The sequence below is a fragment of the Brachionichthys hirsutus genome, chromosome 8 (genome assembly GCF_040956055.1).
Source record: "Brachionichthys hirsutus isolate HB-005 chromosome 8, CSIRO-AGI_Bhir_v1, whole genome shotgun sequence".
Taxonomy (NCBI): Eukaryota; Metazoa; Chordata; class Actinopteri; order Lophiiformes; family Brachionichthyidae; genus Brachionichthys; species Brachionichthys hirsutus.
Window position 1 is genome coordinate 9,130,023 of NC_090904.1, and position 27,438 is coordinate 9,157,460.

The window sequence follows — 27,438 nt, forward strand, 5'->3', positions numbered from 1 at the left end:
GTATAAAGATACCAAGAACAATCTAGAACATTTTGGTGCTGATCCAGATCACCATGTGGACGGTGTAGATCCAGTTAGGAGGGGGACGAGCTGCTTGGAGGAGGTCTGTGCGCTCCGAGTGCTTTTCCTGATGGCATGGATTCGGGATCCGTCCATCGTCATCAGATTCCCTGTTGAATGCAACGATCCGGCCGCTGCTTCGCGCCGGCGTGGAGCAGAGTTCCCGGTTCTGTGTTCTTGCATCGATGCTGCTTTAAATAGCCGAGCTGTACCAATCAAACACTGCAGTCAGTGATTCCCACTTTGTTCCGTTGCCTAGAGACGGATTTGGGAACGGGATGAGTGGAAGAAGAGAGAGAGATAAAGTGAAGTTGATGGATGGCAGTCGTGGAAAAAGAGAAGCAAACATTTCATCTATAATGGCTGTTTAGATGTTTAGACGCGGTCTAATGAGAAAAACGGGAACAAATGACGATTTAATTTAAACTGTGATTTATTTTATTCTTCTGTTTGTCTCTCAGAAAAGGTTGACCTGAAGAAAACTCAACATTACATATATTTTCTGCAATAAATTTACATAACTGCAGAAAAAGTCAAAAAGTCAAACAAAACTGTCCAGATGATTTAGCAGATCTCAGTGCAGATCTGTCCTTCAGTTTAACACGCGAACGAACAACAAGAGTGAAATCGCTTCGGGAGCTCCATGTTCGTCCCCAGCAGTTTGAGTTTTCCGGGATTTGGATCTGATTCTGGTCCAGATAAAACCTACCGCCTTCCACAGATGCGTGAATCCGCTGAGTGACTCTGACGTTGCATTATCTCAGCTACCTGTAGGTGGCGGTGGTACTAACATCTGATTTCATGTCTTTCTTCTTCTGCAGCATCTGTCCAGCAGACACAATGTACAGCAGAGTACCATACAGGTGAGGTGCTGCAGTGCATTCTGGGTACACCTGACTCACTCATATCCTGTCTGGATATAATAAACACCAGTTTTTTAGTTTGAAGATCCGCAGACTTTATTTTTTCCTGGATTTTCTTCATTGTAAGCAGATAAATTATAGATTAGTACAGATTAGTAGTCAGATTAGAATCAGGATTTTGGATTATCTACTAAAATCACCCCCCGACAAAACACCTAGAGTCGAATTTTTGTTATATCAGTTTATTTTCATCAGACTGTGGAAGAATACATTATTCATAGAGTTGTGGTTGTCATGGTGATCCTTCTTATGAAATGTATCATCAGAAGCTAAACCAGACTGGATTTAAAAGCGTATAAACATTACGTTTCCTTTCCTCCTTTCTACACATTGGATCTGTGGCTATGCTATATACTGATGACTCATTGCCATGGTTACCAAATTCAACCTAGAAATAGTGTTTGATGGGTGGCGATGGTTGCGATCCATAAATTACATCTTGATCCTGATTTGCTGGTTCTTTCTGGATCGTGCAATAATCAGTTTTCCCCTCCATGCTTGTTTTCTCCACGGGTTTCCAGGGCGACGCCAACCGGCAGCGACACGGCGAGCCGTGCCGAGTTCCGGTAGCACACCACCTACTGGTCAACCTGAAGAGCTTCACCTACAACAGCGTGGGAGAAGACACGGACATCTTCTTCTCTCTGTACGACCTGAGGGAGGGGAAGACGATCAGGTAGGACGAAGACGAGGGCCGGGTTCTTCCTCCCAGCAGGTCTCAATGAATCTCAAGTCCTGGATTTCCTTCAGTGAAGGTCCCGCTGTCTATTTATTGATGGTTCTGTTGAAAGTCCAAATCAGTCGCATCCAAATAAATACATCATCTGATGGTGGAAAGACAGAACCCAACTTGTCCCACAAGAGCAGAACTTTGGAGACGTAGGCAAGAAACAACTTCCCTTACAGTATTTATTTAATTGTACTTTATATTCATGGTCATATATTGAATATAAACTGGATATTACACTCGTATCATTTGCAGAAAGACAGGATTAGATATTTAAACATGAATGTAAATATTTTATCAGGATATAAATTAGTGATTAGTTTCTACTTTTGATGTGACGAAGATAAAAGATAAGAAACGTAAGTTTACATAAAGATAAGGAACTTTATTTAATATATAATGTCAGATCAATAAGGACAGAGACCTTGTCCTACAGGGCGATTACTGCAGTACTACCGTGTTGTGACACTAGAATGATGCGTTCTTCGCTAATAGAACTCTTAAAGTCACAGATTAAAGTTCCTGTTGTTTATTTTCACATCACAGAAACGCTAAATATTGCATCTTGACATTTTCTCCTTAATTATTAGCAGTTTGAGATTATTTCTTCTCTCTGCACAAATAGTTCCCCCCCCGCAGCTGCAGTGAATAATGCATGACCCCCTCCATAATGATCTCTCATCAATTATTGATTACTGAAGCGACCACAATGCTCAGGAATGGCGACTGCTGTGTGTGTGTGTGTGTGTGAGGGAAACATAAACCAGGTGGTCTCGGGTAGTTTTCCGAGATGTTTATAAATAACCATAAATAACTAAACTAAAGGAGGACAAATTGATGAAATTAATGAAAGCGAAGCCTCTCGATCTAATCAATGAACGTCTGCGCCTCCTGCGTCCAATCAGACGCAGACGTGCGTTATTGTTCCTGATAACGCCGTCAAGGGGCGTGCTCGTCCTCCGTCCATCCATTGTCTTCTGCTTTGCGGGTCACGGGAGTCGTTTGAAACTAGAACGCAAACATCATCCAGACAAATGTCTGATGACGTCACAGGGAGGCGCGGACTCAAGTCACATGACTTGGACTCAAGTCACAAATGTCAACTTGAGAAAGCAGTGAAGCCCAGCTGTAACCCGACCCCCCCCCCCCCAACCCCAGAGACTAAATCCGGTATTTAAAATGCCCCCGTCACCTGTGGAAGGACGAAACGTGAGAGATAGGGGAAGCTATTTTCTAAATGGTGGCGTCATCCTCAGACCGGACCGACCTCTGTGAATCCCTCAGAGGTCAAAGGTCACAGGCATTTACTCTAAAGACGGCCATTGCATTTGTGCTTTTCAGTGAGAAGTTCATGGTGAGGCTGAACAAGAACGGAGGACCGAAAAACCCGGAGAAGTTGGACCGGCTGTGTGCCCTCTTCACGGTAGGGGAGGATGCAGTGCCCCCTGGAGGCCGGCGGTAAAACCACTCGTCCTGGATCGGGCAGCATCCGTCCCCAACAGATGGGGCTTTACTGCTCTGTTAGTCTGAGGCTGTTTGGAGGAAAGCCTGTCCTGTTTGCTCTGGCAGCAGAACGAGTGTTGGAGTCAGAGACACAGAGCGGCGTGAGGCGCCGGCCCGCGGGCAGACGTCGCCTCACTGTGTTTACTCTGGATTTAACCACTTTCTCCTGTTTTACATCTCGTGCTCTGCATCATATTGACATAGAGCAGTGATTAATGTAGCAATGAAAGCTGCTGCTTAAAAGGAATTATCCTTCTATCTACATTAAATAATAAGAATTCAGTGATGAAACATTAACCAGTACCGTCCTACATACATCCTACCGTTATCCTACCAAGATCCAGCATCCGACATACATCCTACCAAGAGCCAGCGTCCTGCATACATCCTGATTTTGAACGTTAACCTGGCTTCTTCTGTTCTGTGTTTGAACCCTGGGATGTTTCTTCAGGACTTGAGCAACAAAGACATGAAGCGAGACCTGTACATCATCTCCCAGGTCATCAGAACAGGTGAGACTGACACCACTATGTTGTCACAGCATCACCTGTGATTATTGTCTCCGGCCCAGACGGGGTGCTTTGTTGTTCATCGGTGCAATCTCCGCTGCAGGTCGCATGCTGCTGAACGACAGTAGGAAGGGTCCTCCTCACGTCCAGTACCGCCGTCCCTACGGCTGCGCTGTCCTCGCCATGAGCGACGTCCTGCAGACCATCTCGGAGCTGAAGGAGGAGAAGGACTTTGTCCTGAAAGTCTACACGTGAGTTAGTTAAGGCGGTTTGGATCCTGACCTCCTCTCTTCCTCACCTCCTCTCACCCTGACCTCTCACTCCACGAGCTGCAGACGCTCCCGGCTTTCTCCTCTGACATGAGGGACTCCTCTCTGCTGAAGCGTGTAAAGAGTCGCCAGCAGGAGGCTCACGGTCACAGCATGATGTAACGGCTTGTGACTCACCTCAGCCGAACTCCTGCTGATGCATCATGGGTGTTTGCACCTCCTCCCTGCTTCTCATCGCGTCAGACATGACGCACAGATGACGTTTTGTTTAGTGCTTCTGTCGTGACTCTCATGACCTGAATCATCTTTGATTCTTTCTACTATCCTTTGATGTCTCAGGTGCAACAATGAGTACGAGTGGTACCAGATCCACGAGAACATCATCCGCAAGTCCAGCACCAAATACACGGCTCCCAGCACCTCCTACGGTAGGACGGATGCAGCTCGTCTAAAGGTTGAAATCGGCTGGTCACATTTATTCTGGTCTAAGGCCCAATCCTGATTCCCAGCAGGAAAGAAACCTAGAATATTCCCCCCCCCCGGGTCAGAGAGTCACTGCCGTGTTACCTCAGGCAGGATTACCCCTCTCTCCTCTCCTCTTGCTCCTAAACTCCTCTCCTCCATTGCTGCAGGTCTGATCATCTCCCTGCAGCTGCTGAGGGGCGACATGGACCAGGTCCGCCGGGAGAACCCCCTCATCTTCAGCCGGGGGGTGGCCATCACCCGCAAACTGGGCTTCCCAGATGTCATCATGCCGGGTGAGTCCGACACGTAACCCACGACGACGCCAGGTGTTCACTTCATCTATTATGGGATGAGAATCTCAACAGGAAGAACTTCAGGATGAAATGTTAAAAAACATGTTAAAAATAATGAAACTCAGCTGGGTCAGAAAAACTCCTGGATGGATCTGGATGAATACAAATCTGAAGATGGGTCTTGGTCTAACTTTGATCCATTGAATTCCTTGAGCGATCCAGATACCCGTCTGGATCTAACCGGGTTTGTCTGGGTTAATCTCAGGTGACATCCGAAACGACCTCTACCTGACCCTGGAGCGAGGTGACTTTGAGAGAGGCGGGAAGAGCGTCCAGAAGAACATCGAAGTCACAGTTTATGTGCTCTACGCCGATGGGGAGATCCTCAAGGTCCGGTAGCGGCGCCGCCGTCCATTCCCCAACAGAACCTCTGTTGCTGTCTGGACATTTTTGGGTCATGATGTAAACGGCATCATTTGAACCCAGAACTGAAACCGGGCTTCTGGGAGCTGATTCCTGTCCCGTCTCTACAGGACTGCATCAGTCCGGGTTCCGGTGAGCCCAACGTCCCGGACCACCGCTCCTTCGTCCTGTATCACAACAACAGCCCTCGATGGAGTGAGGTCATCAAACTGCCGATTCCCATCGACCGCTTCAGAGGTTCCCACCTACGCTTCGAGTTCCGACACTGTTCCAGTGAGAACCCCACTGCTACCGGCACTGTTTTTAGAACGCGCAGTCACGCGGTCCTGGTTTTGTTCAGTCTGTTTGTCCAGTTTTAGTTGTGTCTGTTGTTTTCACTCTTTGGTTCTTTCTTGTCTCTGCAGCGAAGGACAAAGGAGAGAAGAAGCTTATTGGTTTTGCCTTCACTCCTCTGATGAGGGAGGACGGGACGACGCTGTCAGACGAGAGCCACGAACTCTACGTTTACAAGGTCCGACCCGATGTCTCATGATGATGTCATCACGTCTGCTCACTCGTTAACTGTCTCGCCATGAATCCAAAGCGGCTTTCACGGCATGTTCCCGTTCCTTCTGCTTTGATGGCGCTGCTAAATGCTATTAGCATCATTTATGGTGTGTGTAGCGCCACCATGCTGTGCCGTGTAACGCTTTACGCAGATGATCAGCTGCTGTTTCGGAGGCAGGACATCCCTAACCCCAAAGATCGATGTCCAGTTAAATAGAATTAAATATCAGCAACCGTTCTTTGTGCTCAGTGTGACGAGAACACCACCTTCAGTAACCACGCCCTCTACCTGGGCCTGCCCTGCTGTAAAAACGACTTCAGCAGCTGTCCCAGCATCCCCTCCGGCCTGGTCTTCCAGCGCAGCGCCAAGGAGACGTTCTGGATCTCCACACAGCTGTCCTCCACCAAGCTCACCCAGAACGGTACGCGGCTGATCCGATTGGCCAGAAGGTGTGAGGGCGGGGCCTGTTTGTTCAGTGATGAATACAAGCGATGGAGATTCACTCCGTGTGTTCATCCATCCAGTGAAGTCTTGCTAACTGCTGTTAGCCACATGTTAGCTCATCTCGTTTCTTCTTACTGGATCTGCTGTCCTCCAGTGGACCTCCTGGCCCTGCTCAAGTGGAAGGCCCATCCGGACCGGGTCATGGACATCCTAGGCCGGCTGCGACACGTCAGCGGCGAGGAGATAGTGAAGGTGAAAAACCTGGAATGATTATTACATGAAAAGTTAAGTCTGGAAAAGCTCCTACGATGCTAGGAAAAGGAGTTAAAACCCTTCAAAGCAGTTAAAGCTAAAAAAGAAATCAATGTTTTATGGCATAATTAATAAACTTGTGTATGTGTGTGTTTGAAAGTTTCTCCAAGACATTCTGGACACACTGTTCTCCATCCTGGATGACAACACTGATAAATATGGACCTCTGGTGTTCCAGTTATTGGTACGTGAAGACAGACAGGAAAAGTGTCCGTCCAACCCGGTCCACAACAGTCCCGCATAAAGGACAGGCTGACTGGTTTGTTCCTGGCTGGTTAAAAGCTGCGTTCACTTCACCAGGTTGAAGGAACGTGATAAAAATCTGACCTGAACAGCGATGAACATTGATATCTGTACACACCTGACACACCATATTCTCAAAATGCTGCAAACGAAGCCTCTGATTGGACGGTTCCTGCATCTGCATCTTCACCTCTGTCTGCCTTTCAGGTGTTCATCATCAACCTGCTCAGGGACAGTAAATATTACCACTTCAGGCCGGTGATGGACACCTACATCCAGAAGCACTTTGCCGGCGCGTTGGCTTACAAGTCAGTGCTCAGCCTGTTAGCGGTAGCCACACACACGCACGCACACACACACACACGCCCCTTTAAAAAGGTTAGCACAGGTGTGTGTTCAGAACCTTCAGTATCGTCTCAGGCGTATTCTCTTTCTAATTTATGTGGATGAATTTTGAATTTGGCTGACCTCTGACGCCGGTGCAGATCTTTAGCTGTCGCTCATTATTTAGCGACGTCTTCTGATCTCATGCTAACAGTCGCCGTGTCGTTTCAGGGAGCTGATCCGCTGTCTGAAGTGGTACATGGACCGCTCCGCAGAGGTGGTCCGACAGGACCACATTCAGGAAGCAATGAGGGTAAGACTGAAGCTCTCGTCCAATCAGGACCTCAGGGAGTTCTGCTGATGTCACAACTGTCTGGTCTGTGCGAGTCGGTATTGGTGGTGGCGGCGGTCGGATCTATAGGAGGAGTCAGATGCTGAGGTGACGCGACTGTGACCTGTTTAACGGCGATTTTAGTAGCTGGCCAACAACATAGTGCCCTTGTGGCACTGAGCAATACCAGCAATGACCACTAGGTGGCTCTAGGAAAGAGTCTGGATCTTTCAACAGCGTCCAGCTGTCCGACGTCGTCCTTCTTTTCAAACTGAATTAGGACTAGTTAAGTTAGTGTACCAGCAGCACTTACCGATTCCCTTCGTGAGTGAATGACAGGATAGCCAATTTAACATTCATTTTTAAATTGTCCGTCTGATCCCGTCTGGCTCCCAGGCTCTGGAGTACCTGTTCAAATTTATCGTCCAGTCACGGATCCTTTACTCCCGGGCCACCTGTGGGATGGAGGAGGACCAGTTCCGCTCCAGCATCCAGGAACTGTTCCAGTCGATCCGCTTTGTCCTCAGCCTGGACAGCCGCAACTCAGAGACCCTCGTCTTCACGCAGGCGAGTGACTTTAATGCTTCTTGCTGTTTTGGATGGTGTTAGCTTAGCATTTTACTAGAGCTACTCAACACCCATCATCTGTTCTTCCTTAGCAACATGCTAGGTATTAGCTAAACCAGTCTGAGAGATTTTCACCTTGTCTAGAAGCTGAGGATGAAACCAGAAGTGCATGAACTGTGGCCAACAGGTGGTGGCGCTGTTTCTTCTTCTTCTCTAGACAAGGCAGGCTCGATGCTACAGTGGCTACAAAATTCCTGTTGCTATAGAGATGAAAGGAACAGGACCAATTTCTAATGATTCAGACACTCAAACCAATTTTTATTCTTTTGTTGAAGTCGTCGACTTCTTTCACATGTAAAAACTAACTTTGTATTAAAGTAGATTTTGTTGTGTCATCATCTGCTTCTAGATTAAATTATTGTCCTTTTAGACGATTTGTTCTGAATCTTTAACGTACTTCTTTCAACTTGTTCCTTGGATCTTTCCTTATCTTCCCTAATTTTCTCCTTCAATCTCCCACAATTCTTTGGGTCCCTATTAACCCCCCTGGGCTCCTCCCTCCATACCCATAACCGCAGGGCTCCCAGCCTTGTCCAGGTACAAATCAAGCCCCGAGCCCTGGCATTGGGCCGGTTGCTACCCTAGCACTAGCACCTGGCCCAGGCCCAGCTCAGACCCCTGTCCTGGGACAGGTTCCTAGCAGCGGGCAAACCAACTGCATTCAGGCCGGGAGCGCCAATGCTCCGCGGCCGTCTCCACTGTCAGTAAGTAGATACCTGGTTGTTACCTGTGTGAAGCCCAGAGTCCTTACTCCTCCTGTGCTCATCCGCACACCCCTCACATGACCCACGCTGACCGCCAAGTCACTCCTCTGGTCTACAAACCACAGTAGTCTGAAAAACACTGCTCCTGTCACCTTCCACCAAAAGCATCCACTCATTATGGTCATTAGATATAAGAGAGCCCCATCAGACCCTGAAGGATCCCGGCAAACCCTGAAGAGTCCTATTAAAACTCGAAAACCCCCTTTAAACCTAAAGACTCGTGATAAATTGACGTTTTTGATAGACTCAAGAGAGGATGGAGTGTTTTCACTTCACTGTTTATTTTGTCTTTCCTTGCTTGAACTGGAACTGGAACCAGAGACCCGGAGCCCAAATGTTAAAACCCTCACATCCAATCAGGCGCAGGGTCCGCCAGTTGATGGAACAGCGTCGTTCCTCTGGAACAACATCTCACCCGCTTCCTGTCCTTTTGCACCGTCCCTTTAATCTTGCTGGGATTTCTGATCTGCTGATAAATCCTTCCATTGTCTCCCGTCCACCGCTGGACAGCTTTACCAGAAACAGAACTCCCAACATGTCCCGCTGTGTCTTTGGCCGGGAACCTATTGTCTGGTCAGACCTACCCGTCCACCCTAACTCACCCGTTTCCTCATCACAGACTGAAGTCATGTCTCTCCCCTTCAACCACGGATGCTAACCTCATTGACCTCCCTCTGACTCTCTTCGTTTTAACTTCCTCCTGTGCAGAACCTCGCCTCGCCTCCTCACTCACCCTTCTCCTCCTTCCTCCCCTCCCCCAGGCTGCTCTGTTGAACTCCTTCCCGGCCATCTTTGACGAGCTGCTGCAGATGTTCACGGTGCAAGAGGTGGCGGAGTTCGTTCGTGGGACTCTGGGCAGCATGCCGTCCACGGTCCACATCGGGCAGTCCATGGATGTGGTCAAACTGCAGTCCATAGCCCGAACAGTGGACAGCAAACTCTTCTCTTTCCCAGGTAAAGTTCTGACTTCTGTTCCGTTCATGAGCTCATTAAACTCTGGGGTGGATCGAGATTAAGGGGGGTATTAAATGCAGGTATTTTCTAGATGTGGTCCAGGACTTTCTTTAAATAGCCACCTTCCATGAAACGTAATGAGCAAGGGAGGGACCGGTGAGACTTGCTGGACAGACGTGGGTTCGTTCAGCATCACTAAGTCTTGTTTGCCGTGTGCCCAGAGTCTCGGAGGATCCTCCTACCTGTGGTCCTGCATCACATCCATCTCCACCTGAGGCAGCAGAAGGAGCTGCTGATCTGCTCTGGAATACTCAGCTCTATATTCTCTATAATCCAGAGCAGCTCCATGGTAACACACACAGTACACACTGATAAAACACTCTACGTATCTCCTGCATAAATCTGCTGTTGGGAACAAATGACTCTCGGAGCCTAGCGCTCCCCCTGGAGGCCACTCTGTTCATTGCAGCACATAGTATGTGCGTCTACTGCTTCCTGTCCCCCCCCTCCGTCTCACCCGCTCTCTCTCTCGCCTCCTCCAGGACACGTCTGTACAGGAGGAGGTGGAGATGATGGTGGAGTCCCTGTTGGAAGTCCTCCTGCAGACCCTGCTGTCAATCATGAGCAAGAGCCAATCGCAGGAGGCGGTAAGGGGTCAACGCTGTCCGCAGTGCACCGCGGAGATCACCGTTAGTAACTAACAATACGGCTACTTCACCTCCCTCCATCCGTCCTCCATCTCTCCACCTGTCTTCACAGCTCTGAAGTCAGACTCAAACTAAAATCTGTCCCAATGAGAGATTCTGCATTCACCGGTAGACAGACGGCGACAGGACGGTCTGCCAGCTTGTCCACCGCGTCTCTGACATCCATCATGTTGGCATGAAAATGTAGTCAAATGCTAGCGATGCTAATCTGGAAGCTAACAGACGTGCACTTCCTGGTTTTACTGACGTTTACCTGCATCGTTTATAATGAATGCAAACATCAAGCGAGTTTTCTGCTCATGCTAAACGTTTATAATCTGTTTGCCAAATGCTTCCATGTGATTTGCGCACATGTCTGTCCCCGGTTTCCTATTGGCAGGGAGAGTACGTGTCCTGCCTCCTGTCCCTCCTCCGCCAGATGACGGACGTCCACTTCCAACACCTGATGGAACATTTTCAGAGCAAAGAGGAGCTCAAGGTACCAGATGCCCTGAACGCACCACGTTGCCAAAGTTCTGTTTTGACAATTCCCTTTTTCACAAAACATTTCTGATGATGATGAATATATTTATTAGATAGAATGTTAGAGTACAAGTAGAGTCACACAGTAGCATGTATTACAGTACAAGTGCAGTCAAACATCCTGTCTAAGAGGAGCATTTCAAAAAAGCCCTTGCGGTCTTGTTTCCGTTGGAAGTCCTCAGTACATAAATCATCCACAATTAACAATACAAATTTAACAATACAAATAAAAATAAAACCAATATTCAATTACTCAATTGATGCAAAGTAACATTAGAAAAATAAAATGATTTTACACCACCGATGCAAACTAACAATAAATCTAAAATAAATTACACCACAAATGCAAAATGGCAATGAATGACAATAAATTCCATAAATTATAATAATAATAAATTACAAAGACACTTAATATGTGCAACTTAGGTGGACAAAAAAAGGGGGTGGGGGGAGGAGTTGATCTGGAGAGAGTCGTGATGACTATCTCCATTTCTGTCCCCCTAAAAGGTGTATTTTTAGGGCCGTTTTGAAGGAGGCCAAAGAGGTGCTGAGGAGATTTTTTTGTAGAACTGGATCAGGATTCAGAGCAGCAGGAAACAAGGCTTCTGGATCAATATATGGAAACTGTGAACTAATGATTTTCTTTGTTTATGGACCACACAAAATCTCCTGAACGGGTTTCCATGAAACAGGAACGGGAAAAGCCCGAATTGGCACCGGCTACCGCTCATCTTCACGAAACCACTCCTCCAATAATCACGTCGTGGTTCTGGCCGTGTTCTGATGAGACCGTTTTGTTCTGTCTTCAGGAGTTCTTGTTGAAGATCTTGTGTGTGTTCAGAAACCTGATGAAGCTCAGTATCTTCCCCCGTGACTGGAACATCATGAGGCTCCTCACCAGCAAGTAAGGCAGCCATGAACAGTTTAGACACGTCTGAGGGGATTTGAACGCACCGCTAAGTTAACGGTCTGTCTGCAGCATCATCCTGACCACGGCCCAGTTCCTGTCTCCGGCTCTGCACAAGAACTTCAGTGAGGCCGACTTTGACTTTAAGGTACGGGACTTTAAATGACTCGTTAAAAGTCGCCCGTCCGTTGAACTAGGAAATAAAGGAAATAAAAGTCGTTGATGAATATTACATTTCAATCCCGTCTAATGCTTGGAGAGTTTAGCTGCTCAGCAATCTTTGACTGTCCTACCTGGGTGTTGGACACCTACGCCCTTTAGAACTGTTGCTGCTTCTGTTGCTGTCGTCTTCTCTGTGGACATAAACGCATTAAAATGTGTCCCTGATAAGGTGTGGAACTCCTACTTCAGTCTGGCGGTTCTGTACATCAACCAGCCCAGTTTACAGCTGGAGAATCTGAGCGCTGCAAAGAGGAAGAAGGTCTTAGACAAGTAAGGAAACACACCTGTAGCCCAGCGGTCCCCAACCTTTGTCCTGCCACCAACCGGGGGGGTAATTCAATTAAAAAAGAGGAATGTAAACCTAATATTATACACGTGTAATAACTATTATAGATTACACCAGTATCTACTCACCATAACACATTGATTGAAGTTGTGGTCTCAATTGCTTTTGTCCTTCATGTTCACGTTTATTTATTTAATTAATTCCAAGTTCTTGTCTTTTAATCCAGGATTCTTTAATCCACGGTTCTTGTCTTTTAATCCAGGATTCTTTAATCCACGGTTGACTCTCTGGTGACTTTGCCTCTGTCTGCAGGTACGGCGACATGCGAGTCATGATGACCTACGAACTCTTCAGCATGTGGCAGAACCTCGGTAAGAACCTCCACCCGTCTGGTCCAGCAGGGACTTGGAGAACCGTGAGCTGCTGGTGACGGTCTGTTCTGATGGTTGTAGGCGAGAACAAGATCCATTTCATCCCCGGAATGATCGGCCCGTTCCTCGGGGTGACGCTGGTTCCTCAGGTGGAGGTGCGAAACATCATGATCCCCATCTTCCACGACATGATGGACTGGGAACAGCGCAAGAATGGGAACTTCAAGCAGGTGCGTCATCGGCGCGACGAGACACGGCCTCGTCAGCGGAAGCCGGTCTGATCCTTCTGTTTGGATGCGCTTGTTTTGCATGTGCGGGCGTGCAGGTGGAGGCCGAGCTGATCGACAAGCTGGACAGTTTGGTGTCGGAAGGGAAAGGCGACGAGAACTACAGAGAACTCTTCGGTTTGCTGTAAGAAGCCGGAACACCGCCCTCTTTTCCTGTCGTCTTTCTAGCATCCCTTCTTTCTCTCTCTCTCTCTCTCTCTCTGCTAACAGAGCTAACTGTTTCCTACGCTAACGCTGCTCTTTGTGCTTGCTTTTGTGCTGCGGGACTAGAACCCAGCTGTTTGGGCCCTACCCCAGGTATGACATCACCTGCACGCAGCTCCCTGCCTTCATAGGAGAATCACTTTATTTAAACAGCAGCTTTTAAAAACACACAACTAGGAAAGCACTCCAAGCATCTCATTCCCCTCCTAACTGGATTTACACCGTCCACATGGGAAAATCCAGATGTTTTTGCATCTGGATCGCTCTTAAAATTGAATGGATCTAAGTTAGACCAAGACCCATCTTCAGATTCATCAAGATCTATCCAGTAGTTTTTCTGTCATCCTTCAAACAAACAAACAAACAAAACCTCGGGCTTGCGGGCCAGAGCAAAGATCAAAGGATTTTAATAGCCAAAGAGGCCATTAAAACAAGCATTGGAATCTTAAAATCAATCCTGAATCTCAGAGGTTGTTTCTCCTGTTTTTAATCTAATCTAGACTATTGATGACCTTTAGATCTGCTGACGAGAGGGATTACCTGAAACGGGTGGAGGCGGGGTTCCTGGCCGTAATTAGAGGTTCTGGATCAACCTTGGACCTGGCGCCGGGGTTTTTGGTGTAAATAATCTCATTTTGTGTTCTTGAAGTCTGCTGGAGAAGATCGAGCAGGAGACGTGGAGAGAGACGGGGATGTCCTTCGTCACGTCGGTCACGCGTCTGATGGAACGCCTGCTGGACTACCGGTAGGACGCGGGACAGGCGTGTTTTCTCTTGCTGCCTACTGGCCGGCGTGACCGACTGTGGTTCTGTCTTTAGTGAGTGCATGAAGGGAGACGAGACGGAGAACAAGAAGATCGGCTGCACCGTCAACCTCCTGGTGAGGTTCATCCGACGTCATTTACTGCAGTTAAAGACTTTAAATAACTTTGTTTAAGCGGGAAATCCAGTACAGAGGCGTGTTTGAGGACAGACAGACAGATAGCTTTAGCGTTAGCCAAGCAGCTAAAAAGTACCGTTAGCAAACGGCTTAAAAAAGAATTTAATTTGCTAGATAAATCAAACAGCTTCTGTACTGGTAACATTTTAATTTTTAAACAAGCCTTTTATTTTGTAGTTACACCCCCCCCCACACCCTGAAACTAAAAACAATTTAAAGAAATCTGTTCGTTTGTAAAAAAAACAAATGACATCACTAGCGTATCGTTGCGTCCCTAGAGCCAATGCTATCGGCTCCTATGACTGTGACAATAACAAACCTTTAGCAGCTGATTGATTGATTGATTGATTGATTGACTTTGTGTTGTTTTCAGAATTTCTATAAATCAGAGATCAATAAGGAGGAGATGTACATCCGCTACATCCACAAGCTGTGTGATATGCACCTGCAGGCTGAGAACTACACTGGTAGAGAGCACAAATGCACGCACACATATGCACGCACACACACACACACACACACACACGCGTGACGCCCTTCCGTGCGTCCACAGAGGCTGCCTTCACGCTGCTGCTGTACTGGGAGCTCCTCCACTGGGTGGAGACGCCGCTGAAGGAGTTCCTCCATTATCCTGCTCAGACCGAGCGGCACCGCAAGGAGGCGCTCTGCCGCAAAGTCATCCACTACTTCAACAAGGGGAAGGTGAGGAGGCGCACGACGCCACGCAGGAGGAGGAACGCCGTGAACCAGCCATCGGTGACATTTAACCTCAACCTGCTGACACACACACACACACACACACACACACAGGTGGTGATACTAAACTATTGGACAGAAGCCAAGTGAACGCTGAGAAAGGTCTACAGGAGGCGGAGCTAGAAGTGGCAGAGATGAAGATGCTGAGGTTCTCCCTGGGAGTGACCAGGTTGGACAGGGACTACAAATGAGACAATAAGAGGGACAGTGAAGGTCAGACGTTTGGAGATAAGGTCAGAGACCAGACTTTGATGGTTTGGACATGTCCAGAGGAGAGACGGGGACTATATCGGTAGAAGGATGTTGAGGATGGAACTGCCAGGGAACAGGGCTAGAGGTCGACCCAGGAGAAGATACATGGACAGAGTGAGGGAGGTTGGGTTGCTGTGGCGACCCCTCACGGGACAAGAAGAAAGTCCAGTCCTAGATGGTGAACGCTGAGGTCAGCATTCCCGATGTCCCTCTGTCTGTCCCCAGTGCTGGGAGTTCGGGATTCCTCTGTGCAGGGAGCTGGCCTTCCAGTACGAGTCTCTGTACGACTACCAGAGTCTCAGCTGGATCCGGGTGAGTCCAATGCACCCGAGCGGTAGAACATTAACGGCAGTCTGAACATCATCGTCTCCCGTCATCATTCACCCGCAGAAAATGGAGGCGGCGTATTATGACAACATCATGGAGCAGCAGCGTCTGGAGCCGGAGTTCTTCAGGGTCGGGTTCTACGGAAGGAAGTTCCCCTTCTTCCTCCGAGTGAGTCACATTTGATCTTTGATGTAGCATGCTATCAGGCGTAGCATGCTGTAAGGCGTTGTATGCTATCAGGCGTAGCATGCTAGTTGCTGCCCACAATCTATCTGTCTTTTTAGTTTATAAGGTAGAGACCTAGAGACCTTTTTCTATTTGACGATTATTAATTTTCTACACCAGAACAAAGAGTTTGTTTGTCGCGGCCATGACTACGAAAGGCTGGAGGCCTTCCAGCAAAGGATGCTGGGAGAATTCCCACAGGCCATTGCAATGCAGCGTCCCAACCAGCCAGACGAAGCCATCCTGCAGTGTGACGCGCAGTGTATCCTTCAGCAGTGTGTGTGTGTGTGTGTGTGTGCGTGCGTGTGTGTCCTTTAATATCCCATCCCTTCTTTGACCTCCTCGCCTCAGACCTCCAGATCTACGCCGTGATGCCGGTACCGGAGAGCATCAGTGTCCTCCAGATGGACCGAGTCCCTGACCGCATCAAGAGCTTCTACCGGGTCAACAACGTCCGGCGCTTCCGTTACGACCGGCCCTTCCACAAGGGGCCCAAAGACCGGGACAACGAGTTCAAGGTGAACATGAGGATTTCTGCCTCTTGCCCTTTCCTCGGCCCGTCCCGTGCGGGCTGGTACCGCCGTCGGGACTAGTTGTTTGTCTCCGGGCCGGCCCGTCCCGTGCGGGCTGGTACCGCCGTCGGGACTAGCCGTTTGTCTCCGGGCCGGCCCGTCTCACGGCTGGTTGTGTTTCAGAGTCTTTGGATCGAGAGGACGACGCTGATTCTGTCTCACCCTCTGCCTGGGATCTCACGCTGGTTCCAGGTGGACAACAGGGAGCTGGTGAGTGGACGGTGGCGCCTGAGCAGCGGAGTCAGGCCCGCCCACTCTGGATCCCACTGTTCTCTCAGGTGGAGGTGAGTCCACTGGAAAACGCCGTCTCCGTGGTGGAGAACAAGAACCAGGAGCTGCGGACGCTGATCGGACAGTACCAGCACAAGCAGCAGCACGGGAACATCAACCTGCTCAGCATGACGCTAAACGGAGTCGTGGACGCCGCCGTCAACGGAGGCATCGCCAGATACCAGGAGGTCAGAGGAGACGAGACGGAACCACGACGCCGCGCCTTCCTGGTCCGATCCAAACCCGCCTAATAATGTTCTCTGCCTCAGGCGTTCTTCGATAAAGACTTCATCAGCAGCCATCCTGAAGACTCGGAGAAGATCACACAGCTGAAGGATCTGATGCAGGAGCAGGTGAGGAGGAGGAGGAGGAGGAGGAGGGAGGAGCAGATGGAGACGTTTCCTCCTTGGGTTTCCTGGTCCCTCTAGATGCTGGAACCTCTTTTCCGGTTCTTCTGGGTCAGCAGTCGTTGGAAGGTCCGGGAGTTGGGGCCTGAAGGCCCGATGTAGATTTAGACTTGAACAGAAAAGCCTTTGACGATGGCGATGATGATGATGGTGGTGGTGGTGGGCGTGTCCTTTTCCTCTACAGGTTCACGTCCTCGGAGTCGGCCTCGCCGTTCACGAGAAGCTGGTGCACCCGGAAATGCGTCCGCTGCACAAGAAGCTGATGGATCAGTTCCAGATGCTGAGGAGCAGCCTCTGCCATGTGAGCGCACGCCGGGGCGCATTCAGAACCTTTAGGACCGCTGGGCTCACTGATTGGCTGCCGATCGGTGCGGAGGGCGGGGATTATTGCGAGCAACCTTTCCTTGTGGCGTTTCAGGGTCTGCTGGCTTTAGACAAGGCCCCTCCGGGAGCCAACATTCCCAGAGGGATCCTGAACCCGGAGAGCTTCAGGTTCATGCACCGGCACAGGTTTACACACACACACACACACACACACACACACACACACACACTGGGTCCATCATCTTCTCTTCTTCTGATGACATCACACCATCTCTCTGTGCTTTTCTCTCTCTCTCTTTCCCATCTCATCATCTTCCTTCTCGCGTGGGTTCGGCTCTCCTCTCCTCTCCTCCCTCTTCCTCCTCCCAGCCCCGCTGCTGCTTTGACTCCAGTACGCACCTCCTCCTCTCTTTCCTCTCGCTCCTCCAGTGAGACGGGGAACGTTGGCAGTCTGCTGCTCCTGGCTGACGGTGTGATGATGGAGAACCCTGACGACTTCTACCGGATGCAGGTCGGTGGTTCCTCGAGAGAAAAAACACTGATCATTCACATTTTTATAAACACCTGCATTTATATTTTAAATATTTATACTTTTATATAGTACTATGAAATCCTTTCTAGACCTAGCTAGATGCTACAGGACTGTGTCAGTGTGAATAACACAACCTCCTCTTTGCAGGCAAGCCCCTCCTCCTCTAGCCTTAGCTCCACCCACTCTGCACCATCCCAGATGATAAACCCCGCCCCCTCGACTATCAGAGGTAAGCGCCTCAGACACGCATCGAACCCAGGGCTCGACGCTCCTCTGCGTCCGTCTCCGTCTCCGTCTCACGCCGTCTGTCTGTCTGCAGTCTGCTCACCGTCTCTACCGGACAAATACCGGCACAACCGGGAGACGCTGCTGCTGCTGCCGCCGCCGCCGCACCGGGACCGGCCCAGCAGCGCCATGTACAGCATCAGCGACAACGGGCAGGTACGTGACTGGCGACACCCTTCGGGTGTGGAGCTCACCCGTCAGGACGAACTGAACACGAGAGGATCGCTTCTTTCTCCTCAGCCAATGAACTTCCAGAGAGCGCTGTTCCATCAGGTGATTGGTCCGTGTAAACCCTGCAGTGACCCCAACCTGTCTGTGGCAGAGAAAGGTAGACGAGCACCTACAGGACATGTCTGGTATTACATCTACAAAATACACCTCTAATCGATTCCCCCTCTCCTCAGTCCTCACCACTCCCAGTAGTTGGAGTTTGGACAGCGGCACCAGGGAGGCGCTCCCCTTCCTCTCTGCCCACATCAGTGGTGTTCTGGCGCCTCCTGTCCCTCCACGGAACCTCCCTCACGGTACGACTCTACCCTCTGATTTTGGGTTTCTATCTACAGAAGCTCTGAGGGACAAATGCTTTTAAATGTTGCTCTAAGTTACTTTTTCTTCTGTTTTTATGAGTTCATAAGCGAAGAAACATAACAGCTCAGAATAAACAAGTTTGTTGTTGGTAGTTCTCAATTTGGCCGCCAGAGGCAGTATCGCACCGTTTCTCCCATCCACCCTAAACACAACGCGTGTGTGTTATACTCATTTATCAATCCATCGATGATCTTCTATCAGTGATGGATGTAATAATAACATCTTACGTAAGTGGGAGATTTAAAATGCAGCTCGTAGCATTTAGCAGCTTTAGAAGTTTAAAGTCTTAGTAAAACTATTCATAAAAGTCGCATGACTTTCTCATCGGTTGCTTGATTGTCTCTCTGGAACATGTAAACACTAACGGCGATGCTTAACGACGGTTGCTATGGTATTTTGGTCATTTATTGTTGACACGTCACAGCTTGATGCGTGTGTTAAACGCCACATGACACGCCTCCTCCTGTCTGAAATCACACGCTTTAAATGTTGCCTTCCTCGCTCCTCCTGCTCTCCTCCTGCTCACTGGGGGTCTCCCATTATGCTAATGGTTTCCCTCACTTCCTACCCCCACGTCTCCACTCCTCCCAAGGAGGAAAAAGAGGTGATGAAGGCTAGAGATCTGTGTGTCCTCCTCTCTCCTCATTAGGCAGATCCCGCTCAATGGCGGAGGCGAAAGGACGGCAGTTAGTCAATGTCATGAAAAGCAATCCCTCCTCTTCTTCCTCCTCCTCCTCGGTGCATCTGCATCTTTCTCAGTCAGCCCTGCTGTGTCTCCCCCTGTAGGACAACACCTGTCGATGCACTTTGATGCTTTCCACCACCAAGTCAGCGACCTCCCTCCAGCTCTCCCTGCGCGCTCCTTAAGAAAGGTACCCTCCCCCCTCCTCCTCCTCTTCCTCACTCCTGGATGAATGACTGGATGAGTCTGCCCCCCCCCCAGGAGAAACACTTTACTGTCTGTCTGTGCTCTTTGTTTGCACCGTTTACCTGAATGTTGGCCGCTTCGCTCTAAAACGTTTCGCTGTCTTGAGGCTTTCGGATCAATGGAATGAAAGACCTTCTCTCTTTTCGTAGCCCCCCCTCCACCCTATACCTGCCTCGCCCACCAGTCCACAGTCCATCCTGGATGGCAGTAACTCCACCATGTCCGGCAGCGCCAGCTCCGGAGTCTCCTCCCTCAGTGACAGTAACTTTGGTGGCCCCGCCTCCTCTTCCGACGCTCCTGCCAGTCACACGGACGCTCTGGAGTCCACTCCCAGCAGCCAGGCCTGGACCACCGAGCAGGAAGACCTGGACTCGCTTTACCAGCCCATCAGGTACAGCCTCTCCGAGCCGGAGGTCCTAGACGGAGTCAAACCTCCTCCCTGTCGCAGCCACTCCGCACCAGGAGGCGTCTTCCCACCCCACGCAGGAGGACTCCTCCAGCTCCAGCCTCTGGGCTTGGATGGATTGCCACACACCCAACACGTCCACTACCAGAACCATCTCCACTTCCACCCGCACTACATTCCCCACCTCCCGCCTCTTTACCAGCTCCACGAGCCTCCTCCGGCGCTGCCCCCAAAACCCTACCCAAGAGAGGGGTGCATCCCCGAAGAAGACCCCCAGTCTGCAGCGCCTCCTCCTGTCCCCCGACCCATGCCACGCAAGATCTCCCCGCCCATCATCGCAGCCGCCAGGGAGGAGCACGCTAAGGTGGCGTGGGAACGCGGCATCGCTGAGGAGTGAGATGATTGGCTGGGAACAGGAGCGAGGGGAGGTGAGCCCCCCCCCCCCCTGTCCCGGCTCAATAACCAAACTAATCACTGAAGACAAAGGCGGAGAAGAGATCTCCGCTCCGACGTCATCGAACCACATCGCCTTCGTCGTGCCTCCTCCTCCTCCTCCTCTGAACACACCGGACCATCACTGTTCGTTTAAAGGTCAAGGATGTGAGATTCGGGATTCGATATGAGGCGATCGGCGCCTCTGGAGATGCTTCAGCAGGCGTCATTTTACAAAACAGACAATTATCTTCATTTAGTAGAACTTCCTGTCGGCGCCGTTTCAGGATTTTGTGACGGAACGCCCGAGGAGGAATGAAGAATCCTGAACGAAACAGCAGCGAGACGGAGCGACAAGCTAACCCTATAGCTAGCTGCAGCGGCTGCAGGCGTGCTAATGTCAGCTATAGCACTGTGTGCTATCAATATTGCTAGCATTGGCTGCAGACATGCTAACAGGGACAGGTTTTTGGCAGCGAATGAACAGGAATTTCGTCTCAGTAGCGTTCGTTCGTTCGATTTCCTGACCGATCCAGGCCGCGGGCGGTGTTAGTATCTAAAAAAAAGAACGAAATTCACATGAGTGATGAACAGAAAAAAGTCAACATTGAGAAATAATACTGAGATTTGTTCTCAATATTTACTGACAAATGTCTGAATTATTCAGAAACACGAATTCAGTGTTGTGAAAAAGTTTCTCATTAAAACGTTGCAGGATCTTTTTTATTTAAATCGCATCGTGATTGAAATCTTCCTGCAGCACCGGCAGGTCTGAATTATTTCACAACTGAAAATAATCCAATGTCGTGTTTAATCTTTGCTTAAACAAAACAGATCATTATTTAAAAAAAAAAAAGAATCAGCCTTTTTTTTTTTTTTTACTTTGTTTAGATTTGCTTCTCTAGAATGAACCAATGAGCTGAGAGCAGCAGCGCCGACTTTTGAATAAAAAAAAACTTTTAAAACGGGTTTATGGTAAACAATCATTAATAACTGTGATCTGGTGATTATTTCTATATTGATTTGCTGATCTTTGTATTATAACCTTTTCAACATCAAAAGGAGAGAATGGAGGACTGACTGAGATTGAACGGCTGCTTCTCCTCCTGTGTTGTCGCTCCTGCCTTCCGTCTGACAGGTTCCGTTACATCCTGTTACCAGATTGTTCTGGTATTGGTTAATGGACAAGGTGGGACATGAAGTGAGAAACCGGTCCAGAACCAGCTTTGGGAACAGAGGGACACGGTACTGGGAGTTCTGGGAGGAGTTCTCTGCGTCTGTCTGTGCCGGACCTGAAGGAAATATTCTCTGGAGGTTTCTGGGAAAAGGAAGCACAATGATGTCATCCACTTCCTGATGAACAGGAAATGGGCCTGGACCGCCATAAAGTGGACAAAACAAGAGCCGCCTGCCCATCAGGCTGTTTCTGATCAACACTTCGATGATCTCAGCCGTGATGGTCTCAATCCTCGTGTGGTGACAAACTGAGATTATTCACCTTTCTTATAAAACTATGCAAAGCGAGTCCCGTGGGTTCCGTCTGATGTCCACGTGGAGTCGTTCTTTTTGAAGTTTTCCCCCTCCCTTCTCAAAACAGACAGAATTCCAACATTTGGAGCTCGATGATTACTTTTATTTCCTGAGTAAAGTTGGCCACTCATTTAGCGGTTATCATGTTGAGACACAGGCATGGCGGAGTAGACGGTTGTGTACCGAGTGTATTTCTACGGAACCTTGTACATGTGTAGATTTTAGTCGTGTTACTTTCTGATGTAAAACCGTTCTGTTGTTTCAGGGCAGCTGAGCGGCGCTAATCCGGATAGCAGTTCAATGACGGCATTCCTTTGTACAAGTACTTCATGTATATAAAATCTTTATGGTGTTAGCATGGGTATGACAGTAGATGTAAATAATCCCGTTTGTCCTCCCCACTAAAACGGCTGTGCTGTGGATTAATGACAAATATTAAACATTTGTGTTTTAATGAGCCGCAGTGACTCGATCATTTCATATTGTGAATGGACTATAGTAGTAAAACAGAGTACAAATACTCGTACATGCAGTTTTCCTGTGGTACTGGTCGGTGTCAACAGCAGTACTAGAACATCACTCGGAGTACAGACCTAACTTATTAAATATATGATTCTGGGCTCAGAGCAGCCACAACATTTTATTTAGGCTTCAAACCAAAGGATGAAAAAATATTTAGTTATTTTTGATCAAGCTGTGATTTTAAATACATCCCTGTTCCCTCACAGTTCCATCCTCAGCATCCTTCTACTGATATAGTCCCTGTCTCTCCTCTGGACATGTCCAAACCATCAAAAGTCTGGACTCTGAGCTTGTCTCCTTTAATAGAAATGAAAACTGTACAAGAAAATTCAAATAGCAATTTTTTCTGCAGTCAAAAATCACGCATTAAACAAATCAACAGATAAATCAAATAAATGTATACAGATATACAAAATCCGGATTAGTACAAATAAAAAAATACTTACATTTGCGTTTTAAATTTAAAGGCATTAATGTTGTGATAAATCTGATCAAAACAAACCTGTTTTCCGGTTGATTGTTGGAGGAATGGATGGTTTCATTATAACATAACATTGAGGACGCTCTGTGCAAGCACGTCCTGCGTCCCGCGTCCCCTGATGTGTCCACATCGGTGGGCGGTGCTGAGGCCACAGGAAGTGATTTAACCAGTGACAAATGAAAGCCTGCTCTGCTCTTATTTCTATAGATACGCGTTGATTTTTGATATCCAGACTGCAGCGTAAGATTTTTCTTGTGTGCGCTACGATTTGTTGTTGTCTTGCTGGTGATGTCATCAATATGTTCCTCACTGATGATGGATTACATCATCAGTGAGGAACAGATCAATGATGGATCTGTAAATAGTGATCGGCTGCATCACTTGACCTACCGGACACACACTGGGAAGAGGAGCAGCCCTCCTCCTCCTCCTCCTCCCAGTTGGACTTGCTAGGACAGAGAACTGCGAGGCGGCGGAGGGTCCACCACTAGAGATGTCGCTGAAGCCGGAGCGTCTCCTCCTCCTCCTCCTCCTCTTCATCATTTAAAGTCCGCTGGAGTCCTCTTTGGAAGCTCCTTTTCTAACAGCCGTTTCGTCGCTCCTCACCAAGAAGGTTCTGGGTTCAAATCCCCTCAGTACATGCTGCTCTGTGGGACGGATGCACGACGTCCGTTCAATTTCAAGGGTATGAACAGGGAGGGGGGATGATGTGATCTCTTCTGGGACAAACAAAACGCCACCCGCCCTACAAAAGACATGAATGAATAAATATCCACTCCCAGCTGTGACCACACGGATCAAAGCCATTGATAATTGAGCTTCCCGTGACATGCCCCGCCCCTCAGACAAACACCGACCAACATGGAGGGAAACTCCAGTTGTAGAATAACGACGGCGACAAATTTCTGTGGTGATTTTTCGGCTTGTCAAGAGTATCAATATTTTTGCCGAGGAGCGAACAGAAGTTATTAAAAATATTCCAGTCAATAGAATATATCACTCAGTTCTTATGTTGTTGTTTTTGTCTAAGAAACCGAGGAAGGAAGCGTCGGTGCGAGGCGTCAGAAAAATAACCTGCAATAACCCCGCAGACCTAGGTGCTGTGACCCGCAGACCGAGGTGCTGTGACCCGCAGCGTGGGGTGCTGTGACCCGCAGCGTGAGGTGCTGTGACCCGCAGCGTGAACTCACCTCCTCGACACGTTAAAGTGATGAATCCTGAAACCTTGAGGCAAACGATAATGAACGAAACTAATAGAAGCTGCACGGCCATGGCAGCAGGCACTATTACAGCTATCACTTTTCCGCAGTCCTCAGAATCTGAAACACACGCACGCACGCACACACACACACCGTGTCATCATTGTGCAACACGCTGGTGAGAGACTGGAGACAACGAGCCAGCAGGTAAGAGACGACTGAAGCTCCAGGAAACAAACCCGACCTTTCACGCGCACGAAGGTGTCGGCCGAGACGCGATGCTTCAGCTCCTCCTGCGTCACCACGCACGTGAAGAGGTCCGTCGTCGTCACGGTGACGAGGAGGACGATGCTGTCCTCGAGTCCTTCTGGAACCGCTCGTTCTTCAGCAAGAAGGACGTTTCCAGCGCTGTCGTGCCATTCTACCGTAGGCTTTGGGAAAGCAGCTTTCACCCGACACTGCAGCAGCCAGTCGCCGCCTTCAGACGGCGTGTTGCTGACGAGCGGCTCGGGATGCGCACCTGTGCACAGGATGCAAACGCAGGTCACACCGCCTGCACCTCCTTCTCCGAGTCTGACCTCCTCAGCTTGTTCCCAGAGAGTCACTATTACCAACACTGATGACCTCATGACTCACCTGCTATTTCGTGAGACCGGTCTTTTAGGGGTAATTCTGGAAGACAAAATAAAAACATTAACGATCGCAGAAAGCAGGAGACAGTATTCGTATTTAACGAGGGAACGTGGATCGGGATTGGCTGCCGGACAAAGACGCTCATCGGCAGGAGCGAAGGTCCGTTCTCCTGCCATCAGGAGGGGGCCAACATCCAGTGGAGGGGAGCTCCATTACAGACTAGTTTAGAGAAGGATGGTGTGCCACAGGGAGACTGAAGTGCATCCAGACTTTGTTAAGTGAGCTTCACAACATTAACATTCATGAGGAATCCAGGAGTCCAGACATCCAGGTGGAGGTAAGTCAAGAAGAGTAGAAGAAGAACCAACTGGACTTGTTTCAGTTTGGTTGAAGACGTTTCACCTTTATCCACAAACAAGGTTCGAATTATTTTCAAATAACTGCATGTGGTTAGAATTTAATTTTGCACATAATTTTAATTTTAGGACTTTCAACGGAAACAAGACCGCAAGGGCTTTTTTTGAAATGCTCCTCTTAGACAGGATGTTTGACTGTACTTGTACTGTAATACATGCTACTGTTTGACTGTACTTGTACTCTAACATTCTATCTAATAAATATACTCATCATGATCATCATCACACACAGCATTCAAACTTCTGGAAAACCTGAAGTACAATATGTGTTAAATGAAAATACTCACGGACAACAAGCCTCCTGTAGTAAATCTGCTTTGGACTGAAATGAGGCAGAGTGCAGGAGTAGTTTCCATCGTCGGCTGCCTTCACACTCTTGATCAGTATCGATGCATCGCCGTTCACGAGCTCTTCAGAGAAATGCGTCACTCGCCCTTTAAACTGCGGGTCCTGACCCGAGAAGCCGTTACCGTAGTGAAAACCGGCATTATACAGGAAGACTTCCTGGCCAGCGTCTTTCTTCCAGTCGAAGAGCTTCATGAGGAGGTCTTCCCGAGGGCTGACGGCGCAGGGCAGGAAGGCATCATCACCTTCTGTCACCCTGACGACATCTACAGGGCGTTCGTGTGACAGAGAGCAGAAGGATTATTACAGAAGGTACACAGAATGTCCTTCAGGATAAATAATCTATCAATGATTTCAGGCTTTAAAACGACGCAGGAAAGAAGCCATTCCAGTCGGAGGTTGGGGATTTGTCTGTTTGTTAGCAGGATTACGGATAAACTGATGGATGAATTTTGAGAATAAAAATCTGAAGATGGGTCTTAGTCTAATTTAGATACATTAAATTCCGAGTGACGCAGATACCGATCAGGATACAAAAACATCTGGATTTCCCCATATACTTATAATGGAGGCATTAAAAAAAATCATATCTTGTAAAATCTGCATTCAAACATCCCAGTCATAAAGGGGTCCGATATGAACCATCATGAAACATGTCTTCTGGTTCTGATCCAGAATGAGGTCAGGATCAAATATTACATTTTAACATTAAAACCCATTTATGGATTCAAGAATTAGTTAAAAATACACATCAGCTCTGATTCACTTTTACTTTTCATGGTTATTGTATAAAGATACCAAGAACAATCTAGAACCTTTTGGTGATGATCCGGATCACCATGTGGATCCAGGAATTAAAACAACTGTCATTGCTTCTAATAAGAAAAATAACCACGGTTTCCATTTTTTTAAAAAGCATGCATTTGATACATCATTGTGAAGAACTCCTGACATCAATGTGAATGTTTGTTTCATGTTCACGGAGTCTGCTTTTCTCGTTGAACAAGTTAAACCTGCAGGAGGAAAAGAATAGAAAGCCTTTATTTTCCTTGCAGATGAGATGAGATTAGGAGCGCTGCTTCCGTCCGGTGTTTAGTTACAACATACAATTCAAGTGATAGAAAATTCAAGTATTAGCAGACGAAAACAACACAAACTTAAAGTGATAAACAGTGCATGCAACACTAGTTAACACGTTAACTTCCGTGCAGCTCAGGAGGCCAGCTGCTTGGTTGACGTATCAACAACACTAGTTAACATGCTAAGACACGCAGAGGACGTTGGATTTACGAACTTACCGTGTTTAGCTTCATCTTCTAACAACGTCGACGTTGCGTCACACAAACATAAAAATAATAAAAACTGCCGAGCAGAGCGACTTCCGGACATTTTGGACCGAGACTAGCAGAATCCAGAAGCTAACACAACCTTATAAATGTACCGTCACTCGTTACCGGACGCTTCCTGGAACAACCTCATACTCAAACAAAAACAAAAACAAAAAGCCCCCTCCTTTCGGTTCTGTTTTGAACACGTGATAGAACACGTGATAGAAACACGGGGGGGGGGGGGGGGGGTGTTAGTATCTCTGTTTCTGTCTCAGGGCGTTGCCAGGTTTGAAGTGTACGGAAGCTTATTGCATTCACTGAAAAAAATAAAATCGGTTTTCCTGAATTTATGAGATAACTTCAAGGAAAAATAAATAAAAGTTTCGGTTTTTCTGAATTTATGAAATAACTTCAAGGGGAAAAATATTACCACTAAAAACAGAAAATAATTACCTCTAAAAGCCTGAAATCAATGATTTCCTCTAAAAACTGAAAATAATTACCTCTAAAAACCGGG

At 48.2% G+C, this 27,438-nt stretch overlaps 2 protein-coding genes across 3 annotated transcripts in view; one reads left to right on the top strand and one right to left on the bottom strand.

The window, feature by feature from the left end:
- The window catches only part of dock3 (dedicator of cytokinesis 3), a 34,520-nt gene extending 14,088 nt beyond the window's left edge, over positions 1-20,432 (top strand). Inside the window, exons 8-55 of the mRNA XM_068742098.1 lie at positions 882-923; positions 1,505-1,659; positions 3,052-3,133; positions 3,665-3,725; positions 3,826-3,973; positions 4,331-4,419; positions 4,624-4,749; positions 5,015-5,139; positions 5,283-5,445; positions 5,577-5,683; positions 5,969-6,140; positions 6,318-6,415; positions 6,576-6,659; positions 6,926-7,026; positions 7,274-7,355; positions 7,770-7,940; positions 8,519-8,704; positions 9,526-9,718; positions 9,940-10,067; positions 10,261-10,407; positions 10,805-10,903; positions 11,757-11,851; positions 11,927-12,002; positions 12,246-12,346; positions 12,675-12,733; positions 12,815-12,963; positions 13,059-13,144; positions 13,291-13,317; positions 13,874-13,969; positions 14,043-14,103; positions 14,537-14,630; positions 14,717-14,865; positions 15,397-15,483; positions 15,562-15,666; positions 15,844-15,985; positions 16,075-16,241; positions 16,419-16,505; positions 16,574-16,753; positions 16,835-16,918; positions 17,157-17,273; positions 17,391-17,482; positions 17,666-17,807; positions 17,976-18,057; positions 18,148-18,269; positions 18,354-18,441; positions 18,518-18,637; positions 19,488-19,573; positions 19,779-20,432. Coding sequence (XP_068598199.1) covers positions 882-923; positions 1,505-1,659; positions 3,052-3,133; positions 3,665-3,725; positions 3,826-3,973; positions 4,331-4,419; positions 4,624-4,749; positions 5,015-5,139; positions 5,283-5,445; positions 5,577-5,683; positions 5,969-6,140; positions 6,318-6,415; positions 6,576-6,659; positions 6,926-7,026; positions 7,274-7,355; positions 7,770-7,940; positions 8,519-8,704; positions 9,526-9,718; positions 9,940-10,067; positions 10,261-10,407; positions 10,805-10,903; positions 11,757-11,851; positions 11,927-12,002; positions 12,246-12,346; positions 12,675-12,733; positions 12,815-12,963; positions 13,059-13,144; positions 13,291-13,317; positions 13,874-13,969; positions 14,043-14,103; positions 14,537-14,630; positions 14,717-14,865; positions 15,397-15,483; positions 15,562-15,666; positions 15,844-15,985; positions 16,075-16,241; positions 16,419-16,505; positions 16,574-16,753; positions 16,835-16,918; positions 17,157-17,273; positions 17,391-17,482; positions 17,666-17,807; positions 17,976-18,057; positions 18,148-18,269; positions 18,354-18,441; positions 18,518-18,637; positions 19,488-19,573; positions 19,779-20,432 — 5,907 coding nt within the window. The remainder of the gene's footprint in view (positions 1-881; positions 924-1,504; positions 1,660-3,051; positions 3,134-3,664; positions 3,726-3,825; positions 3,974-4,330; positions 4,420-4,623; positions 4,750-5,014; positions 5,140-5,282; positions 5,446-5,576; positions 5,684-5,968; positions 6,141-6,317; positions 6,416-6,575; positions 6,660-6,925; positions 7,027-7,273; positions 7,356-7,769; positions 7,941-8,518; positions 8,705-9,525; positions 9,719-9,939; positions 10,068-10,260; positions 10,408-10,804; positions 10,904-11,756; positions 11,852-11,926; positions 12,003-12,245; positions 12,347-12,674; positions 12,734-12,814; positions 12,964-13,058; positions 13,145-13,290; positions 13,318-13,873; positions 13,970-14,042; positions 14,104-14,536; positions 14,631-14,716; positions 14,866-15,396; positions 15,484-15,561; positions 15,667-15,843; positions 15,986-16,074; positions 16,242-16,418; positions 16,506-16,573; positions 16,754-16,834; positions 16,919-17,156; positions 17,274-17,390; positions 17,483-17,665; positions 17,808-17,975; positions 18,058-18,147; positions 18,270-18,353; positions 18,442-18,517; positions 18,638-19,487; positions 19,574-19,778) is intronic.
- Positions 20,433-22,087: 1,655 nt separating this feature from the next.
- Positions 22,088-27,057, bottom strand: LOC137898555 (butyrophilin subfamily 2 member A1-like). Of its 2 annotated transcripts, none has more exons than XM_068742600.1 (6): positions 26,892-27,057; positions 25,536-25,859; positions 24,836-24,871; positions 24,444-24,719; positions 24,191-24,319; positions 22,088-23,745 (listed from the first exon to the last, which is right to left on the bottom strand). In XM_068742600.1, the coding sequence occupies exons 1-6, from the start codon at positions 26,980-26,982 to the stop codon at positions 23,633-23,635; spliced, it is 969 nt and encodes a 322-aa protein (XP_068598701.1). In that variant the 5' UTR covers positions 26,983-27,057; the 3' UTR covers positions 22,088-23,632. The 2 variants fall into 2 exon arrangements, with proteins under 2 accessions (XP_068598701.1, XP_068598702.1); XM_068742601.1 differs by lacking the exon at positions 26,892-27,057 and adding an exon at positions 26,524-26,595.
- Positions 27,058-27,438: the final 381 nt, after the last annotated feature.

What these genes read in the sequence shown, in the direction of transcription:
- LOC137898555 (XM_068742600.1), bottom strand. Translation starts at nt 26,982, where the DNA reads ATGTCCGGAAGTCGCTCTGCTCGGCAGTTTTTATTATTTTTATGTTTG. An exon ending in CTACAGGAGGCTTGTTGTCC is followed by an intron (nt 24,872 to 25,535) that starts GTGAGTATTTTC and finishes TTTGTCTTCCAG; the next exon opens with AATTACCCCTAAAAGACCGG. An exon ending in CACTTTAACGTGTCGAGGAG is followed by an intron (nt 23,746 to 24,190) that starts GTGAGTTCACGC and finishes TGTCTTTTGTAG; the next exon opens with GGCGGGTGGCGTTTTGTTTG.